The sequence below is a fragment of the Blennius ocellaris genome, assembly GCF_963422515.1.
Source record: "Blennius ocellaris genome assembly, chromosome: 19".
NCBI lineage: Eukaryota > Metazoa > Chordata > Actinopteri > Blenniiformes > Blenniidae > Blennius > Blennius ocellaris.
In genome coordinates this window covers 14,473,599-14,489,117 of record NC_137668.1, presented here as the reverse complement: position 1 = coordinate 14,489,117, position 15,519 = coordinate 14,473,599, and the positions used below count along the sequence as shown (strand labels likewise).

Genomic DNA, 15,519 nt, shown 5'->3' with positions numbered 1-15,519 from the left:
CCCCCCTCCTTTTTAATCCTGAACTTCACTCCCCCTCAGGGGGTCTGGGCCCCCCAACTTTGGAGAAAAATTATGTTGGTTTTTTTTTTGCGACTTTTTCCAGCTGCTTTTTCTCTTTGCTCAGCTGTTGTGCAGGAATGCATGATGGGGGAGGGGGGGGGGGGGGGGAGGGCAACAATTTTTTGCCTCAATACTGCTCTTTATCATTCTGTGGACCAATTCCAGCAGGGGTTTAGGTAAAGGGAGGGAGGGAGGGAGGGGGGGAGGGAGGGGTGGGGAAATGGGAGAAAGGAGAGTAGGAACTGGGCACCAACAAGGATTTGTTTAATTTGACTTTTTATGATCATGAAAAAAAACAACAAAAAAAAACACAGGTGCTGGAGACAAAGCGGTGACGCTGGCTGTCGCACTCGCTCGGATGGCTTGGATTTCTCTCAGGATGACGAGCAGCTGGAGGGGCCCAATGATTGAATGTGTTTGACTGTCATTGGCGGCCCCCCCATGTCCAGTCGGTTAGATGAACTACAGTGGCGTGAGCAGGATGTCTTCAGGTAGAGGCTGTCGGGGGAGTTGGCTGAAGTTTCAGGCGTGGTGATCATGCTGTGAGGGATTTCTAGTTGCCCTGAAGCACAGATCGATTTCCATTTCAGTTAAATTGGAGAAGAAGAAAAAAATTCTGCTCATGAATTCGGTGCAAATCTCACTTGAGAAAATGAAACTGGAAAGGTCTCCCAGGCCACCATTCTCGGTTCCCGTGCCTTTATTTTGTTGTCCGAATGTGTACAAACATGGAACAAAAGGGTCACATCCACGAACCACTCCGTCTAATTTATTTGGAGAACAATCGAGAACGACGTCTCCGTAGCGGTCGGCAAACCTTTCAGCTCGTCTGGAAAGTTGACGGTCTGTTCTTGAGGGCAAAAGCCAACTTGCAGGGAGCTGGCTGTATTAGATGATGTACTACTTCCTCTGTTTTAGTGAGACACACCGACAAAAACATATTTGGTGAATGTGGTGCTGTAGAAAACCTTAAACAGACGGACCCCCGCACACACACTTTCAACAACACCCACAGCCCTCTGACCCGGCCTGCACACCGTCAGTGCTCTCATATCGCTGTATTACACACACACACACACACACACACACACACACACACACACACACACACACACACACACACACACACACACACACACACACACACACACACACACACACACACACACACACTCTCTCTCCGGTTATTATCAGTGATAACCTTCTTCTCCCCAACATCAACACACCTACAATCACCATCTTAGTATGTTTTATGCCCCTCTTGTGTTCTTGTCTCAAATTTTGCAATATTTGTGTGTACAGCAGTATTTTAATAAAGAATACCAAAACTGATGCCGACGTTCTATTTCTTTTTTTTGACTGTTGTGGAGCGGTGAATCTTTGTGCTGAAATAATCTCATCACACTCTTCATATTAACATTTGAAAAATGCTGTTGATACATTAGATGGAAGTTTATGACGGAGCAGTGAAAGACATGCTTGTTGCAACGTGACAATATTGACATGGCAGTAAACAAAAAACAATAAGCTGGCTGTTCAATTAGTGGGCTGGCAGCATGAATATTTTAAATGAATTCACTATTTGTAGTTTGTAAATTCAAATACAACAGTTACAAATTTGATTAGAATTTCTTAATCCTGCATTTTACCTCATCTTAGAATATTCAAGCAGCAACCAGTCATTTGGGTTCTAATGTCATTTAATTATGTTTTTTAGATGTAAAAGTGGCAAAAATAAGAATTTGTGAAAAAAATAAATAGATTAATGATTTAAAAACAGACTGAATAACCCATGATTACATGTAGTTAAAAGCTCAGTTAACGTTCAGGAAAAAATTGGATTAAATTGAATGTTAAATCGAAGTGATATAAAGCTCCAGGTTTCAGGTTCAAGTAGATTAGTGTCCTGGATTCAGATGTGTGTATCTGTGCTCAAACAACTGAGATGGAGGTTAAAAATATGAATAAACAACAATCAATTAACTGAAAATTCTAATGAAGTGATGCAAAGTTCAATGCTGAACCTATTAAGACTCCATAAGGTAGATTTGTGAAATATCGTCGCACAATTACAATAAATTAGTTCTTAAACGTGTTATGGTTGTATTGAAGAATGTATCATTCTGTGTATGTGCCTGAGGCTTTGTTACCGATGATGAACCTACATTAAAATAATATATGAAATAGAATACTTCAAACCGCTTCTCTCCACACATTAGGCGTTTATATAAGCAGTGATGGCAGATATGGTTTTATTCAGTTCATTTTTCATCCCATATTTGACAAACTGGAGACTTAATACATCATAATCATTTTAACTTGCAGATACTCACACAATTATTCTTTGATAATCAATCATTTGAATTGTTACTTAAGAATAACTGTAAATCTTTAGGATGGTTGAAACTGGATCCATATATGTGGATTTTTTTTTCTTCTAATGTGATTGGATTATGAATGAAAGTAAAACAAAACAATAAACATTCATGCAATAGTTTTTTTTAAAACATCTCATTGTTTTAAAATAACATTTTAACTGTTATAACATAAAATCAAACCAAGGGAAGTAGATCATTGCAACAAATTGAAAATGGCACAAAACGTCTAGAAATTCACAAATTTGGGAATACTTAATACAGATTAGATACAACTACAGTACTTACGTTTTGAATCCAGTGAAACTCATGGTATCAACCTTCACAGTGTTTCATAGAGGTACTGATTCAATTTTGGGTTTAATATTAATGACTCCAATTGAAGGTTCATTTACTACTCGCTACTACCTAAATTTCATTCACAATGTTGAATTTAAGCCTTTTCATGACGTAACTACAGAATTATGATGAACACATTCAGTCTGATTGTAATATAATACAGTCGATATAATATAACATCTATTTTTTTCCAGCATATAGTGGCCGTGTAAGAGGAACAGTAATGTAGTACAGCGGCGCTCCTCTTCACAAAGCTCTGAGTATGAGGTACCAATACAAGAAGCTCTAATAGTTAAAGGCTGGTGAGTATAAAGTATCTGCACAGCTGCAGGGGTGAAGTACTGTCAGGTAAAACGTTTAGCTGCTCTCAGAAGGCGCCACGTGGAGAAAAGCTGATATGACTCTTCATAGCTGTGAGGAAGCTTTGTTGTGCAACAGCATGTGATTTTGCAAAATAAGTGTAAATTGTGTACAATCAAAGTAACTTGTTTGTAAAACAGAAAGAAAAAAACAAAACTACTTGGAAGGTCGGGACCCCTGCGCGAACAGAAGGCGATATTGTGATGAGGTAGAGTATGCAAACAGCAAAGGTGCACAAGCGAAGTACGTTTCGAATGCCGATGAGCGGGAAAATCTAGAATAATAAACACCCTGGTATAGAGCTGTCAGAGAGTCGTTGGACAATAGAGAAACGCTAAAGGGATGGATAGAGGAAGGCGGAGTTGTAGTCTGGCGGGGGGGATCCGCCCTCGTCAGACTCCCAGTCGCACGGCGTGATGGCGGGCTGGTCGTCATGGAGACCCGCGATGTCTCTGCACTGGAAGGACATCTGGCTCTCTCCACACTTGGTAAAGGGAAAAAACCTGCACAAAAGACACGACTTGGTTTTTAAACGCGAGTCCGCGCTGATGATTCCCGAGCGAGTTCCACGATCTCGACAGAACAGGGCTTGATTTTTCACACGAAGTCACCACCTGCTGAGTTTTCTGCTCTTGGGGCTGCTGGTCCTCGTTATGCGCTTGAGCTCCTCCGACAGCAAGATCATCCCACTGTCACTCTGCTCATCCTAAAACACAGAATTCAATCATGCATCCTGGGTTTCTCCAATAATAGTTGTGTCTTTTAAAAAAAAATGTATTTGCTTTGTGGGTGTCTGCAAAGTAGCAGGAAAGGTGCTTTCTCACGTCAGGGCTGTCTGGATCCTCACTGGGCAACTCTTCAAAAGTCTGAAGTGTGGCCATACCCCTCATGTAACTGGAAAGATCCGTTTCACAATCAAACCACCTCTTTAAAACTTCTCAGTTTGCTCAACCTGTTTCCTGATATTTGTTGGTTTCAGTTGCACCAGACAGCTGTCTCCCATCTCTCTCCTTTCACTTTTCATATTTCTCTGCAAATTTCACAATTTACTCCTCTTTTATTTCCTCACCTTAAATTCGTGACCGCCAGCGGGTTTTCTTTGTAGGCCTCGCCGCGACCGCAGTCTCCGCTCGGCGAAGTTCCCAGAGGAATGTAATCTTTTCCGTCCTGCCGATTGAGAAACGACAAACCCTGAGCCACATCATCGATCGAGCCCGGATGCTCCTATTGCAACAGAATGAACAACCAGACGCATGCAGAAATAAAACCCATGAGTAAAGAGTGATTTGGCCTCGTTCATCTCCCCATCAAACGTTCCCCCAAGACACGTGCGTTTCGTTTGGCCTTGTGAAGAACCCCGAACGGCGAAGCCTCTGACCTGCTGCACCCTCGCCTGGAGCAGGTCTCCAAGTGTCTCCACCAAGTTGGCGAAGGTGGGCCGATCCGCGGGAACCGCCTCCCAACACGCCAGCATCGTGCTGTAGCTGAATGCAAAATGCAAAATACACGGCTGTGAGCCACCGTCAAGAAAACACAAACTTTGTGTGACAAATAATCTATGAAATTGAAACACATAATTGAATTACCCTGCAAAATTTTGAAATAAAAGGTGTGTATTATATAGACGTGTACTCTTTGGAGTCGTGGAATCGGAACTGTAATTTGTAATCACGAAATGTCAGTGATGATCTCTATCCATGCGTCTTATGTATAAAACCTCGTCCAACTTCACCCCAGCTCACTGTGGAGGCAGGCTACACCCTGGAGAGGTGTAGCACAGCGAGAGAGAGAGTGGCATGTACCGCAGGTGTTGACCCGCATTCGGAGCTTGAGAAAACTCAATGCAGAAAGATCCCACAGTCCGATATTCTTGCTGTGATCTCGGAGCGTCAAACCACTGACAGAAAGGAAGTGACCACTGCCACTGAACTCTGGAGGCGCCACCTTATCTGTTCACCCACAACGCTCCACTTCGGGGCCGTCGTCACGCTCTGAGACCTTCAAACCAAGTCCTCCGTGCCTTCATAGACACAAAGACCCATCCCTGTCTGGATCCCAGCAATCTGGTTTACTCTCTTTATAAATACGTTCTCTGAGATATCTATTTCAACGACATGTGTATTGTACTCTCGGCACCGTCCCAGAGTCTGCTGAATTCTTTCCAGCTCCTCAAACAGAATTTCCTGAACGTCCAACACTCGCGAGAGGCTATGGACCCACATCTCCGGCGTGCAGTATTCTGGCGCTCCCATCCTCGTTCCCTCCTTCAGTCGGTGGCAGAACTCCTCGTCAATGTGGAGACCCGGGTATGGAGACGCTCCTGGCAGGAAAACCGTTAACCGTTGTTAATATGTGCTTAAGCTTTCCCGGCGGTGCGTCTCGTTTACGTCGAGGAGATCTACGTGGGGGTAAAAAAAAAACCCTCGTACCCAAAGAGAAGATCTCCCACAGCAGGATGCCGTACGACCACACGTCGCTCTGGGCGGTGAACAGCTTGTCGAAGATGGACTCAGGAGACATCCACTTGAGAGGGAGACGGGCCTGGCAGCCAATCAGAGCACAGCATGACATTGTGGTTATAAAACATTTTCATCAATGAGTGGACAGCGGACTAGTTTTTAATTGTTTCCACAAACAGTCCATTTGTTTTGGTTTGACTGCATTACTCCAGAGCTGTCATCTCGACGTTGAAGTATTAACTTCTTATGAATTACTCACATCTCCTTTGCGGACGTAGTCGGGGTCTTTGTAGATGTCTCTGGCCAGGCCAAAGTCGCAGATCTTCACCACGTTATTGTCTGACAGCAGGACGTTTCTTGCGGCCAGATCTCTGTGAATACACTAACGCCGACACAAACAAACAGACAAATTGTCACACAATGTTTAACAAACCTTTGCATGCACCCACAAAGAGTCGCACAGAAGAAGTATTGGAGAAACCTTGCGGGAGGCGAGGAACTCCATCCCCCGCGCCACCTGAAAGCTGAAAGAAATGAGATCCTCGGGGAAAAGTGGGGAGTTGGAGGAGGACTGGGGTTCTGGAGGGAAAGAGAGAGGGGATGTGGGGATTTGAAAGAGCAGATGAGTTATCCACGGTCGTAGAAAAAAACATGCGCCAAAGTCTCAAGTCTTGCTGAGGATGTCACCTTTCTTGTCTTGAGCGTCAAACTCAGCCCCGATGTTGGGAACACGTCCTGGCACTCTGTGTCGTCCTTCACCTGGCTGCTATGGGGAGAAATTATGTAACTGTGGTCAAATATTGTATAAGTGACATTTGAAACACTCAAACATCTGGAGGGCCGGGGAGAATGGGCGAACGCGCCCCGTTAAAACGCAGGATTTTGGTGATCAAGTTACTTGATTTATGAGTCACGGTGAGTAATAAACATAGTGCCGAGAAGAGAAAACAACAACGCAATTTTCAGTAATGCGCAAACTTCTGGAGAAAATTAGGAAGTATAACATCCTGCTCATGAACAGATAACACCTCCGAGCTCAAACAGATTGCAGAAGTGAGTTTTGAGAGTAGGATTTTGTAAGCGTGTGTGCGGCACAAACAGGTTGAGAGTGTTGTACCAGCAATGACATGTGTGAAGTGCCTTTGCACGCCAAGGGGCCACTTCTTGCGGGGGGGGGGGGGGACTATCACAGCACCATCTCTGACGGTTTGCGAGATGAACTCACCCGATTGTGTACAAACACTTCTCGCTTGTTCTTCAAGAACGTGGAGAGGTTTCCATGGTGACAGTACTCCACAATGACCATCAGCGGCCCTGTGCACACGGAGGACAGGCAACCAAAAAGAATAAATACTTCTTATACACGCAACATGTCCAAGTGGACGATTCAAAGGTGCAAATACTATTGACACACGCACGCACGCACGCACGCACGCACACACACACGCACGCACGCACGCACGCACACACACACACACACACACACACACACACACACACACACACACACACACACACACACACACACACACACCTCCAGGCTGGGTGCAGGCCCCCAGGAGGTTCACTACATTCAGGTGGTTTCCAATGTGGTTGAGGATCTTCAGTTCAGTCATAAGAGCCTTGTGTTCACTGCTTGTAGCGTCCTCTAGTGGATACGAGTGAGACAGCGGGTCAAACGACAATATCACTGGAGATTCAAATCAGCTACTTCTGCACACACACGATTGTTGAGATATTGGTATTATTCATTATTTTGTATTGATTTTCATGATCTAAGGTCAGCTCTAACCCTATCTGATGAGAAGACTGATATATTCAAGAGTTTTGACATAAATCTCTGATATATATTGACTTTGCATGTGAAAAAAATGAACTTTGCATTGTTTTCCAATGTCTTGATTGTGACATGCACCGGAATAAAAATGTGGTTTTTAGTAAAATACCAGATATAATAAAGGACCAAAGATGTTTTTTTTTTTTTTTTTACCTTTCAGCATCTTTACAGCGACAGTCCTGCAGCCACTGGTGTTGTTGATCCCAAAAGCACAGGCCTGGACCACTTTACCAAAAGCCCCACGGCCCAGAGGTTTCCCTGTGTGTGTGTGTGTGTGTGTGTGTGTGTGTGTGTGTGTGTGTGTGTGTGTGTGTGTGTGTGTGTGTGTGTGTGTGTGTGTGTGTGTGTGTGTGTGTGTGTGTGAGAGTGAGAGAGTGAGAGAGAGAGAGAGAGAGATACAGATTTAATGACACGGAAACAGGAGGTGTGTTTTTGTGTCTAATTGAAACAATTCTCTTAATTATTTATTCTCATCCATCCCAGATGTGAGACGCTGATAACAGACGACCCCACCAACTCGAATGGAGACCCACCCTGATGATAGTGAGAGCTGATTAGTTCCAGTAAACACCACTTACACAGACCAACGCTGGACTTGATTAGCTCTGCACAGACAACGCAGACACAAAGTCTGATTAATGGAATGAGAGTCACTCCCAATAATAACCTGATAAGGCCTATGAGAAAAATCCTTGTATCGGTTACATGATCTTAAAAAAACCTCCCTTCTCGCCCACAGCCTTCCCAAAATCTCCCTCGTCTGGTTCTCAGATGAATATCATACATAACTCTGTGATTTTTTATTTTCTTTTTAATCTCGTTGATTGATTAAAGGAGGATACCTAATTTAAGGTGCTCACGAGGAAACTCCCATTGACTGGGGTCATATTGTAGTCTGTCGCACTGCTCCTGCACCAGCCCCTCTCCTCGGTCCATGATGATTGGAAGGTACTCTGGTTTGGTGTTGGAGCGGTTGGACTGTGGGGAAAAACACAGGATGTTGCCGGATGAATGAGTGAAATTTGATTAGTCAGCTGCAACCACAACAAACGACATGTAAATAGTTCAAAATAAAAAGGCGACAGGAAACATAAAATGCTCAAAGTTAGATGCACTAATTAGGTTAAAAAAAATTTAAATAAAGCAGTAACCATATTATTACCAATGATACGTGGAGAAATCAATACGGAACACATATTTTAGAGGCACATTGCATTGAATGTTATATAATAACATTCCCAAAGTCGAATCTCAATTAATCTCAAGTGTCAAAGGAGTTTTGAGTTGTTTTTAATTGCATGCAGACTCAATATCAGACTTTTGTTTTTCTCCAAAAACAAAACAAATTCTGTTTGCCCTAAAGCCATTCATGTGGTTTGTGTATACACTCAAACACAATAAAGTATTGACAACTTGCGTTTAAAGCAAACGTCAGGATGATGATGATAACTGAGGTGACAAAGTATGAACGAGTGTAAGGAGACGAGACATTTGTTTCTCTTTCCTCTTTCCCCCTCACCTGCTTCAGTTTTCGTATAAACAGCGTGAGCAGGAGCCAGAAGAGCGTGGCCACCACACAGGTACAGGTGAGAGTCGGGATTTCCAGAAATGAGGAGTCTGAGGCACCTGGAAACACAAACACACTCACAATAAGGAGTGATGACGTCTAATTGTAGAACTTTAATAGAATAAAATTCTAAATCCAAAGTATTTGACCTCCGTGGGAACCTTGGGAAGAGAAACCAGAGATGATTAGTGAGGATAATTGCTTGATGTTTTGATCTTCTCTCCAAACGGGGGCACTGTGTTTTCACCACAAACACCACCATCCACCCTCCACCCTCCACCCTCCACCCTCCACATTTAAATCCTCCGTTTATTTGTTCTTGTCCTTCTTAATGGGACAGTGAAGGAGTGCACAGCTCACAACAGCGCAGAGCGTCTCTGAGATGCAGGCTGGACCCTTCCGGAGGAAATAAAAACGGGAGACGGCTTCCTTCCTCACACGCACTCACTCACACACACACACACACACACACACACACACACACACACACACACACACACACACACACACACACACACACACACACACACACACACACACACACACACACACACACACACACACACACACACACACACACACAGCTGCTGTCAGACCTGGTCTGATTAGGAAGTGAATCCGACATTATTGCATGTGTGTATGTGCATGTATAGGTGCGTGCGTGCGTGCGTGTGTGTGTGTGTGTGTGTGTGCGTGTGTGTGTGTGTGTGTGTGTGTGTGTGTGTGTGTGTGTGTGTGTGTGTGTGTGTGTGTGTGTGTGTGTGTGTAAATAGGGGAAACTGAACAAAAGGCCGTGTGCATTTAAAAGTACTTTGATCAATGTTTATTTCACTATTGATAAACAGAAGTTCATCATCGTCCATTAATAGAAGTGACACAGCCCCACCTTTGTGAATGAGCCCTCCACGCCGCATGAAGAACAACGTGACACATTGTGCTATACGTCTGTACACCCAGACTATTTACGGAACCGAGAACAATGAACATTTTGGACATGGTCATATATGGAGGTGCCCTGACTTCTGGTCCGAGGGAACAGCCAGTCAAAGAATGGGAGGTTTGAACAAAACAGGTACTCACTGTTGACCCATATATGTGCTGAGCTTTCAGCAGACCCTCTCTCATTGGTGGCCTGGCAGGTGTACAGACCCTGGTCCTCCACTGTGATCCTGTCAATATGAAGCGTCCCATCAACTGCAGACATGACGATACCTAAAGAAGGTGGGGAATCATTTGTTAGATAGGTTACAACCAGTGTCCATGTATTCAGCGTGGTTTTTTGTTTGGCTGTCTTTTTACCTGAGCCCTGCAGCAGAGCACGTTCATCTTTGTACCATGTGACGGTCGGGGTCGGAACGCCCTGAGACGGACAGCTGAGGGTCACGGAGCTGCTCACATTGACGGTGCAGTCGGTCAGGTTATGAATGAGCACCGGAGGCTCGAGGACTGAGGGGACAAACATAAACACACAGTGGGAGCATTAGTATGTTGGTAACTTTTGAATTACGCACTGTTCAAATCATCCACGAAATAGTTCCAATTGTTTTTCTTATCGTTGAACAAATAGCGGATTCGCCAGGTTTTCAACTTCAAACGGTTGCATGTTGTGACTAAAATACTGACAATAAGTGACGGCGAGTCAAAGTTTCAAATGAACAGACAGGAGAATCAATAGTTATTTATACAACGCATAATAATATTAATGGTTTCCGAGCTAAAACAATAAATGGATCTCACATCTTTCATTCACCAAATTACCGTAAAAAAAAACTACCAGTTGACTCATTCACTGCACCACAGTCTGAGTTACTTAAAGTCAAAAATAGATTTGTGATGAAGTGAAACAGTAGCTATTTTTTCCCACACTTTGTTGGACCCGTGCCACTGCTGGACAATAACTGTGCACTGGTGGTGACACAAGTGTAGCAGAGTGGCCTTGGTTTCAACCTGTGAGTCAGCTGACGTTTCGGGTCCTCCTGGGCCTCATACTCACACTCAGCAGGCCGGTGACACAAAGCCATTTCCAAGAAGCTTTAACAATGTCTTATTGCATCATGTGTCATTGCCCTATGAGGGAACTGCACGACTTGGAAAACAATTTCTCATGGACCAAAATGACTCCACACTGCGGATTGATGACCCTGGGCAGATGATTTTTCTGCCTCTGCATTGAGGTTTCCTTGGTTTCTCTTTGTGGTCACCCTGTCTCTCTAGTAATTCCCTTGTGGAGGTCCTGTGGGAGGAAGTTTGACGCGTTGAGCCCTGATTGTATAGAGCCCAGCAGTTAAAGACGCGGAGAAAAGTCACTTAACCGCAGCGGCTGATTGTTGTTTCCCCTATCTTCCTCCTGGACAACAATTGATGATTGTCCACGAGGGCCGGGGTCTGACAGTGTCTGATTGGCTGATTGTTCCTGCAGCCCTGCACAGGGGCCTGTAAATGTGGCATTGTGGGAAATGCCATTGTGTGCTCTTCCTCCAGACGAGAGCTCATTCCCACGTGAAAGAGGTGCATAGCTGCAGAGCAGGAGCAAAGATAGGGTGGGGCCCCAGGAAACTGAGGGGACCCAATTCCCAAGCAGCAAAACCTCTGTGAGAGAAGGCCGGGGGGGTGTTTGTTTGTATGCACAATACAAGTACACAAAAAACATGAAGAGACTGCAGATTTAGACAAGAAACATGGTCGACTGATAGAAAATAATACTACTCAGCTGAAAAAATACATTTTAGTTGTGTCAGGCTTTTCAGGGGTTTTCATTCACAACAACCTGTTATAACTAACCTGGTTTGAGAATTGCAGATATATTGATATGTCTACATTTGTCACTAAACCTTCTTCATACAACTACAACGTGGGTAAATTCACGTGCTTCGAAAAACGTTAGGGTGGAATTGAGTAGGTGGTCTTAAAATGGTAAAATAAATGTAATAAATGCATGAATGTTACTCACTTGTAACCACCACCTGCGTGTCCAGGTGTGTCTCCTGCCCTGTGACGAGGTGGTGGGCGGAGCATCTGTACGTTCCCGAGTCTCCGGCTGTCAGGTTGCCGAGTACCAGGACCAGAGAGTTGGAAAACTCCCCAAACACGAGCTGCTGAATATTCAGCACAGGGCGGAGGGATCGGACGCCCCCCGCGCCGCCCGCCCGTTGCCACGACAACGCTTTGTACAGGTACTTGTTTGCCGAACAGGTGAGGCGCAGGTCTCCGCCCTCTCTGGCCTCCTCCCACTGGGCCACGCCGAAGCCCCCTGGGACGTCTGCGGGAACACCGGGGGAGGTGACGAGACGGATTAACAGGGAGGGAGACGCATGGAGGCAAAGGAAATGTGAACAAAATACAACCCTTCACGGGTCTCCTGCCTGAGATGAATGAGCCGTCTAAGTTTCTCGACGTGCGAGTCTGGATCCTGAGTGGTGTCTGAAACGCGGAGAAGTGATCCCCACAATCCTCCATTTCTGTATAACCTTTGATGACAATGCTGAATGGCTATTGTGGGTTAAAGCAGCTAGTGGAATACAGTGAAAAGCGTTTTTTTTTATTTACTTTAGCCATTTGAAACTTCCCGTGGAAACGGCTTGAGAGTTTCCTGATGGCAGATAGTGTTTATCTTTCCCAAACACCCCAAGGCCTCCCGAAATAAAGCGGACCTGCCAGTCCAAGGAAGTGCACTGCACAGAGAAGTGGAACGATAAGGGTCCAGGTTCCTGTTTCGCTGTTGCTCATACGCCAACGCCACCGCACACATACATACACATGGAACACGTTGAGGGGAAGAAAAGAAAAAAGTCCAACCTGGATCACCGGTGGCAAAATCTAACTTTACATCACAACACACCACACTGTCGTGCACGTACACTGCTTTGTCCTGCCAGACGCCTTGACCAGTGTCTGTTACTCTGTTACTCTGTTACTCCACTAACAATACCACGTTTTCACTGTTTGGATGTGTCGTGCAGCACGTTGTTTGAAATCTACGTGCAGATATTTCTCTTTCCTTCTCTTTTGCTTTCACGACACATTTTACAATAAAAACATCCAGTTACAACCTGTCTTTAAAAACTCATCTATCTATCTATCTATCTATCTATCTATCTATCTATCTATCTATCTATCTATCTATCTATCTATCTATCTATCTATCTATCTATTTCCCCTCTCGGGATTAATACAGTGCTATCAATTTTACATACGCCGTAAGAAAAAGACTTTGAGTGTGACTTTCCCCAAAAACAGAATGGCAAATATGTTTGGAATAAACATACTTAAAAAACACCTGTCTTTCTATTTCATGCACCGTTCACCACGCCACTACTTCAAGATCATATTTCTGAACGGGTTAATACTATCTGTGAAAACCTCACGGGGTGCAGAAGGTTCAAACTCCCACCTTGTAAAATACCCATGATTTGACTCAGGTCTCCGGCACCTTTCTGTGTGGAGGTTATATTTTTTTCATTTCTGTGCGTGCATTGATTTCCTACACATATATTCCACTTTATTCCAACTGTCCCCAAAAGCATGCATGCAGGCTAAATGGAGACTGCTTCTCTGTCGAGGATTGGTACCAGCGACCTGAGTCAGATAGGAGTGTTTTCAAGATGGATGGATGAGTGACGCCTTTGAGTCAAGTCGTTGTGGATCACCTGTGATGTAGAAGGGAATGTCGAGCTGGTCGGTGCCCACACAGTTGGAGGCGATGCAGCGATACACTCCAGACACAAAGGCCTCTGCCACAGTCAGGACTCCCACTGTCTATGGAAAGCACACACATCCGCATGAACAAACCCACGCTCAGGTTATTATGAAAAAAAAAAAAAGAAGAAGAAAAAAAACAAAACCCCACACACTTATTAGGCTCGTGCTCGCTATCTTTGTCGACGATCGCAGATTTTTCCATGGGCTCACTGAGAGGGACAATAGAGGTTTCTGAGCCAGATTTCTAACCCGCTATATGGTCAGGTCATTCAAATGGCACATAACAATTAGGTCTGTCTTTAAAAAAAAAAAAATAGCTATGCAAACTCATTTCCATTGGTAATCAGTGTGCTGATTTTTTTTTTCTTCCCCCACCAACATGTTTAAAAAAAAAAAAAAAAAAAACCCCTACAAATCCATTTATTTTTAACTCATCATTAAATTCTGATACCTTTTTCTTCCCCTGGAGCACTTCCTCTCTGTGAGTAACACTCAGGATGTGGTTGTATGTAGGCGTGGGAGGAAGAGTCTCTGTCATGGGGCTCCACAGTGAGGAGGACGCTGGACACACACACCTTGGAGGAGGAGGAGGAGGAGGAGGAGGAGGAGGAGGAGGAGAGGGAGGACAGAGACAGGGACTCAGCTGTGTTGACACAAGTCATTTTATGTTGCATCCAGGTGTGTGAGTGGTTTTCTCAGCTGTGCTCAGCAGGAGGGCGGCCGAGGGAAGACCAGGGAAACGCCTTCATCTTCGCCGCGTGATGCATCATCGGAATTCACATAATCATCATCATCACCATACCATTTTAATCAGTCACATAATGTCCTCTTTCCCGGACCTGGAAGCTGACAATAGTGGATCTTTGGAGCGCTACGTAATGCGGGATTGTTCACTTGCGAAGGATGCAGAGGTGGTATAGTCATCCTGCGGATTAGTTTCCTTCCATTCTTAACAAAGCATCCCACATTTTCAAGACGAGTTCCTGCCCTTTAAAGCACTCTCACAAGCCCAAACCCACAGATAAACTAATGCCGCACAGCTGTGGGAAGCAGGAGCTTGTGCAAGATGCTTCGCGGTTCCGTAATGCACCTCCCCAGATGGCGAGAATTTCGGACACCGCACAATCTGTGGTGTGGTTCTGCAACACTGTTGCGTGGTTTGGTTTTCAACGGGAAAGATCTGAACGGAGAAAAGAACGTTTCCACTATACGATGCGAGTATGCTCACTGCTGCTCCTAAAAGTTAACTAATAGTTAATTATAAAGGTGATGGCAGCGTGTGCAAAACATTTGTTTGTCATCTAATGCAACTTTGGAGCGTGTCTTTTGAGGTTCCGATTTAAATTTGCACTTGAATAATTGTTTTAGAGTATATTCATTATTGAATCCACACAATCATCACCATGCAATTTGTGCAATACCTTTTTCTTGTTAAATCTTTTTTTTTTTCAACTGGCTGGGCATTGTGCTGTATTAGTACTGTATACAGTGTGACCGTCTACTGAGATGCTGTGACATTGTAGTTTCTCTCGCGTGGGACCAATAAAGGTTTGTCTTGTCTTGTCCTACCTTAAAGGTTTTGCTGGTTTAATCTGTGCGACAGACAATTTAGTCACCAACTGCACGTTGCCAGCTGCCAGACAGATGCCACACAAGTACGAGAAGAACATGCAAATACCTTGCAGAAAGGATCTTTTGCTCTCCGTAAAGCTCGGACAGGATATTAATATATATCTATGAAAAGGTGTTGCTGTGTTATATGCTTGTGTATTTGAGCTCAACCATTGAATCGGCCACATTTCCAGAATATATCAATATTTTTTT

The 15,519-nt window shown here is 44.4% G+C and overlaps 1 protein-coding gene across 1 annotated transcript in view; it reads right to left on the bottom strand.

Annotated features, from left to right (window-relative positions):
• Nucleotides 1–2,338: 2,338 nt before the first annotated feature.
• Nucleotides 2,339–15,519, bottom strand: part of flt1 (fms related receptor tyrosine kinase 1) — a 29,391-nt gene continuing 16,210 nt past the window's right edge. The window contains exons 11-30 of the mRNA XM_080514713.1: nt 14,147–14,270; nt 13,644–13,752; nt 11,948–12,256; nt 10,297–10,443; nt 10,078–10,209; nt 8,950–9,056; nt 8,273–8,408; nt 7,584–7,688; nt 7,128–7,241; nt 6,819–6,907; nt 6,281–6,359; nt 6,075–6,172; nt 5,853–5,975; nt 5,564–5,675; nt 5,355–5,454; nt 4,513–4,618; nt 4,204–4,301; nt 3,959–4,028; nt 3,749–3,840; nt 2,339–3,637 (exon numbers count right to left, since the gene is read on the bottom strand). Of these exons, the coding sequence (XP_080370839.1) occupies nt 3,469–3,637; nt 3,749–3,840; nt 3,959–4,028; nt 4,204–4,301; nt 4,513–4,618; nt 5,355–5,454; nt 5,564–5,675; nt 5,853–5,975; nt 6,075–6,172; nt 6,281–6,359; nt 6,819–6,907; nt 7,128–7,241; nt 7,584–7,688; nt 8,273–8,408; nt 8,950–9,056; nt 10,078–10,209; nt 10,297–10,443; nt 11,948–12,256; nt 13,644–13,752; nt 14,147–14,270 (2,419 nt within the window). The 3' untranslated portion in view covers nt 2,339–3,468. The remainder of the gene's footprint in view (nt 3,638–3,748; nt 3,841–3,958; nt 4,029–4,203; nt 4,302–4,512; nt 4,619–5,354; nt 5,455–5,563; nt 5,676–5,852; nt 5,976–6,074; nt 6,173–6,280; nt 6,360–6,818; nt 6,908–7,127; nt 7,242–7,583; nt 7,689–8,272; nt 8,409–8,949; nt 9,057–10,077; nt 10,210–10,296; nt 10,444–11,947; nt 12,257–13,643; nt 13,753–14,146; nt 14,271–15,519) is intronic.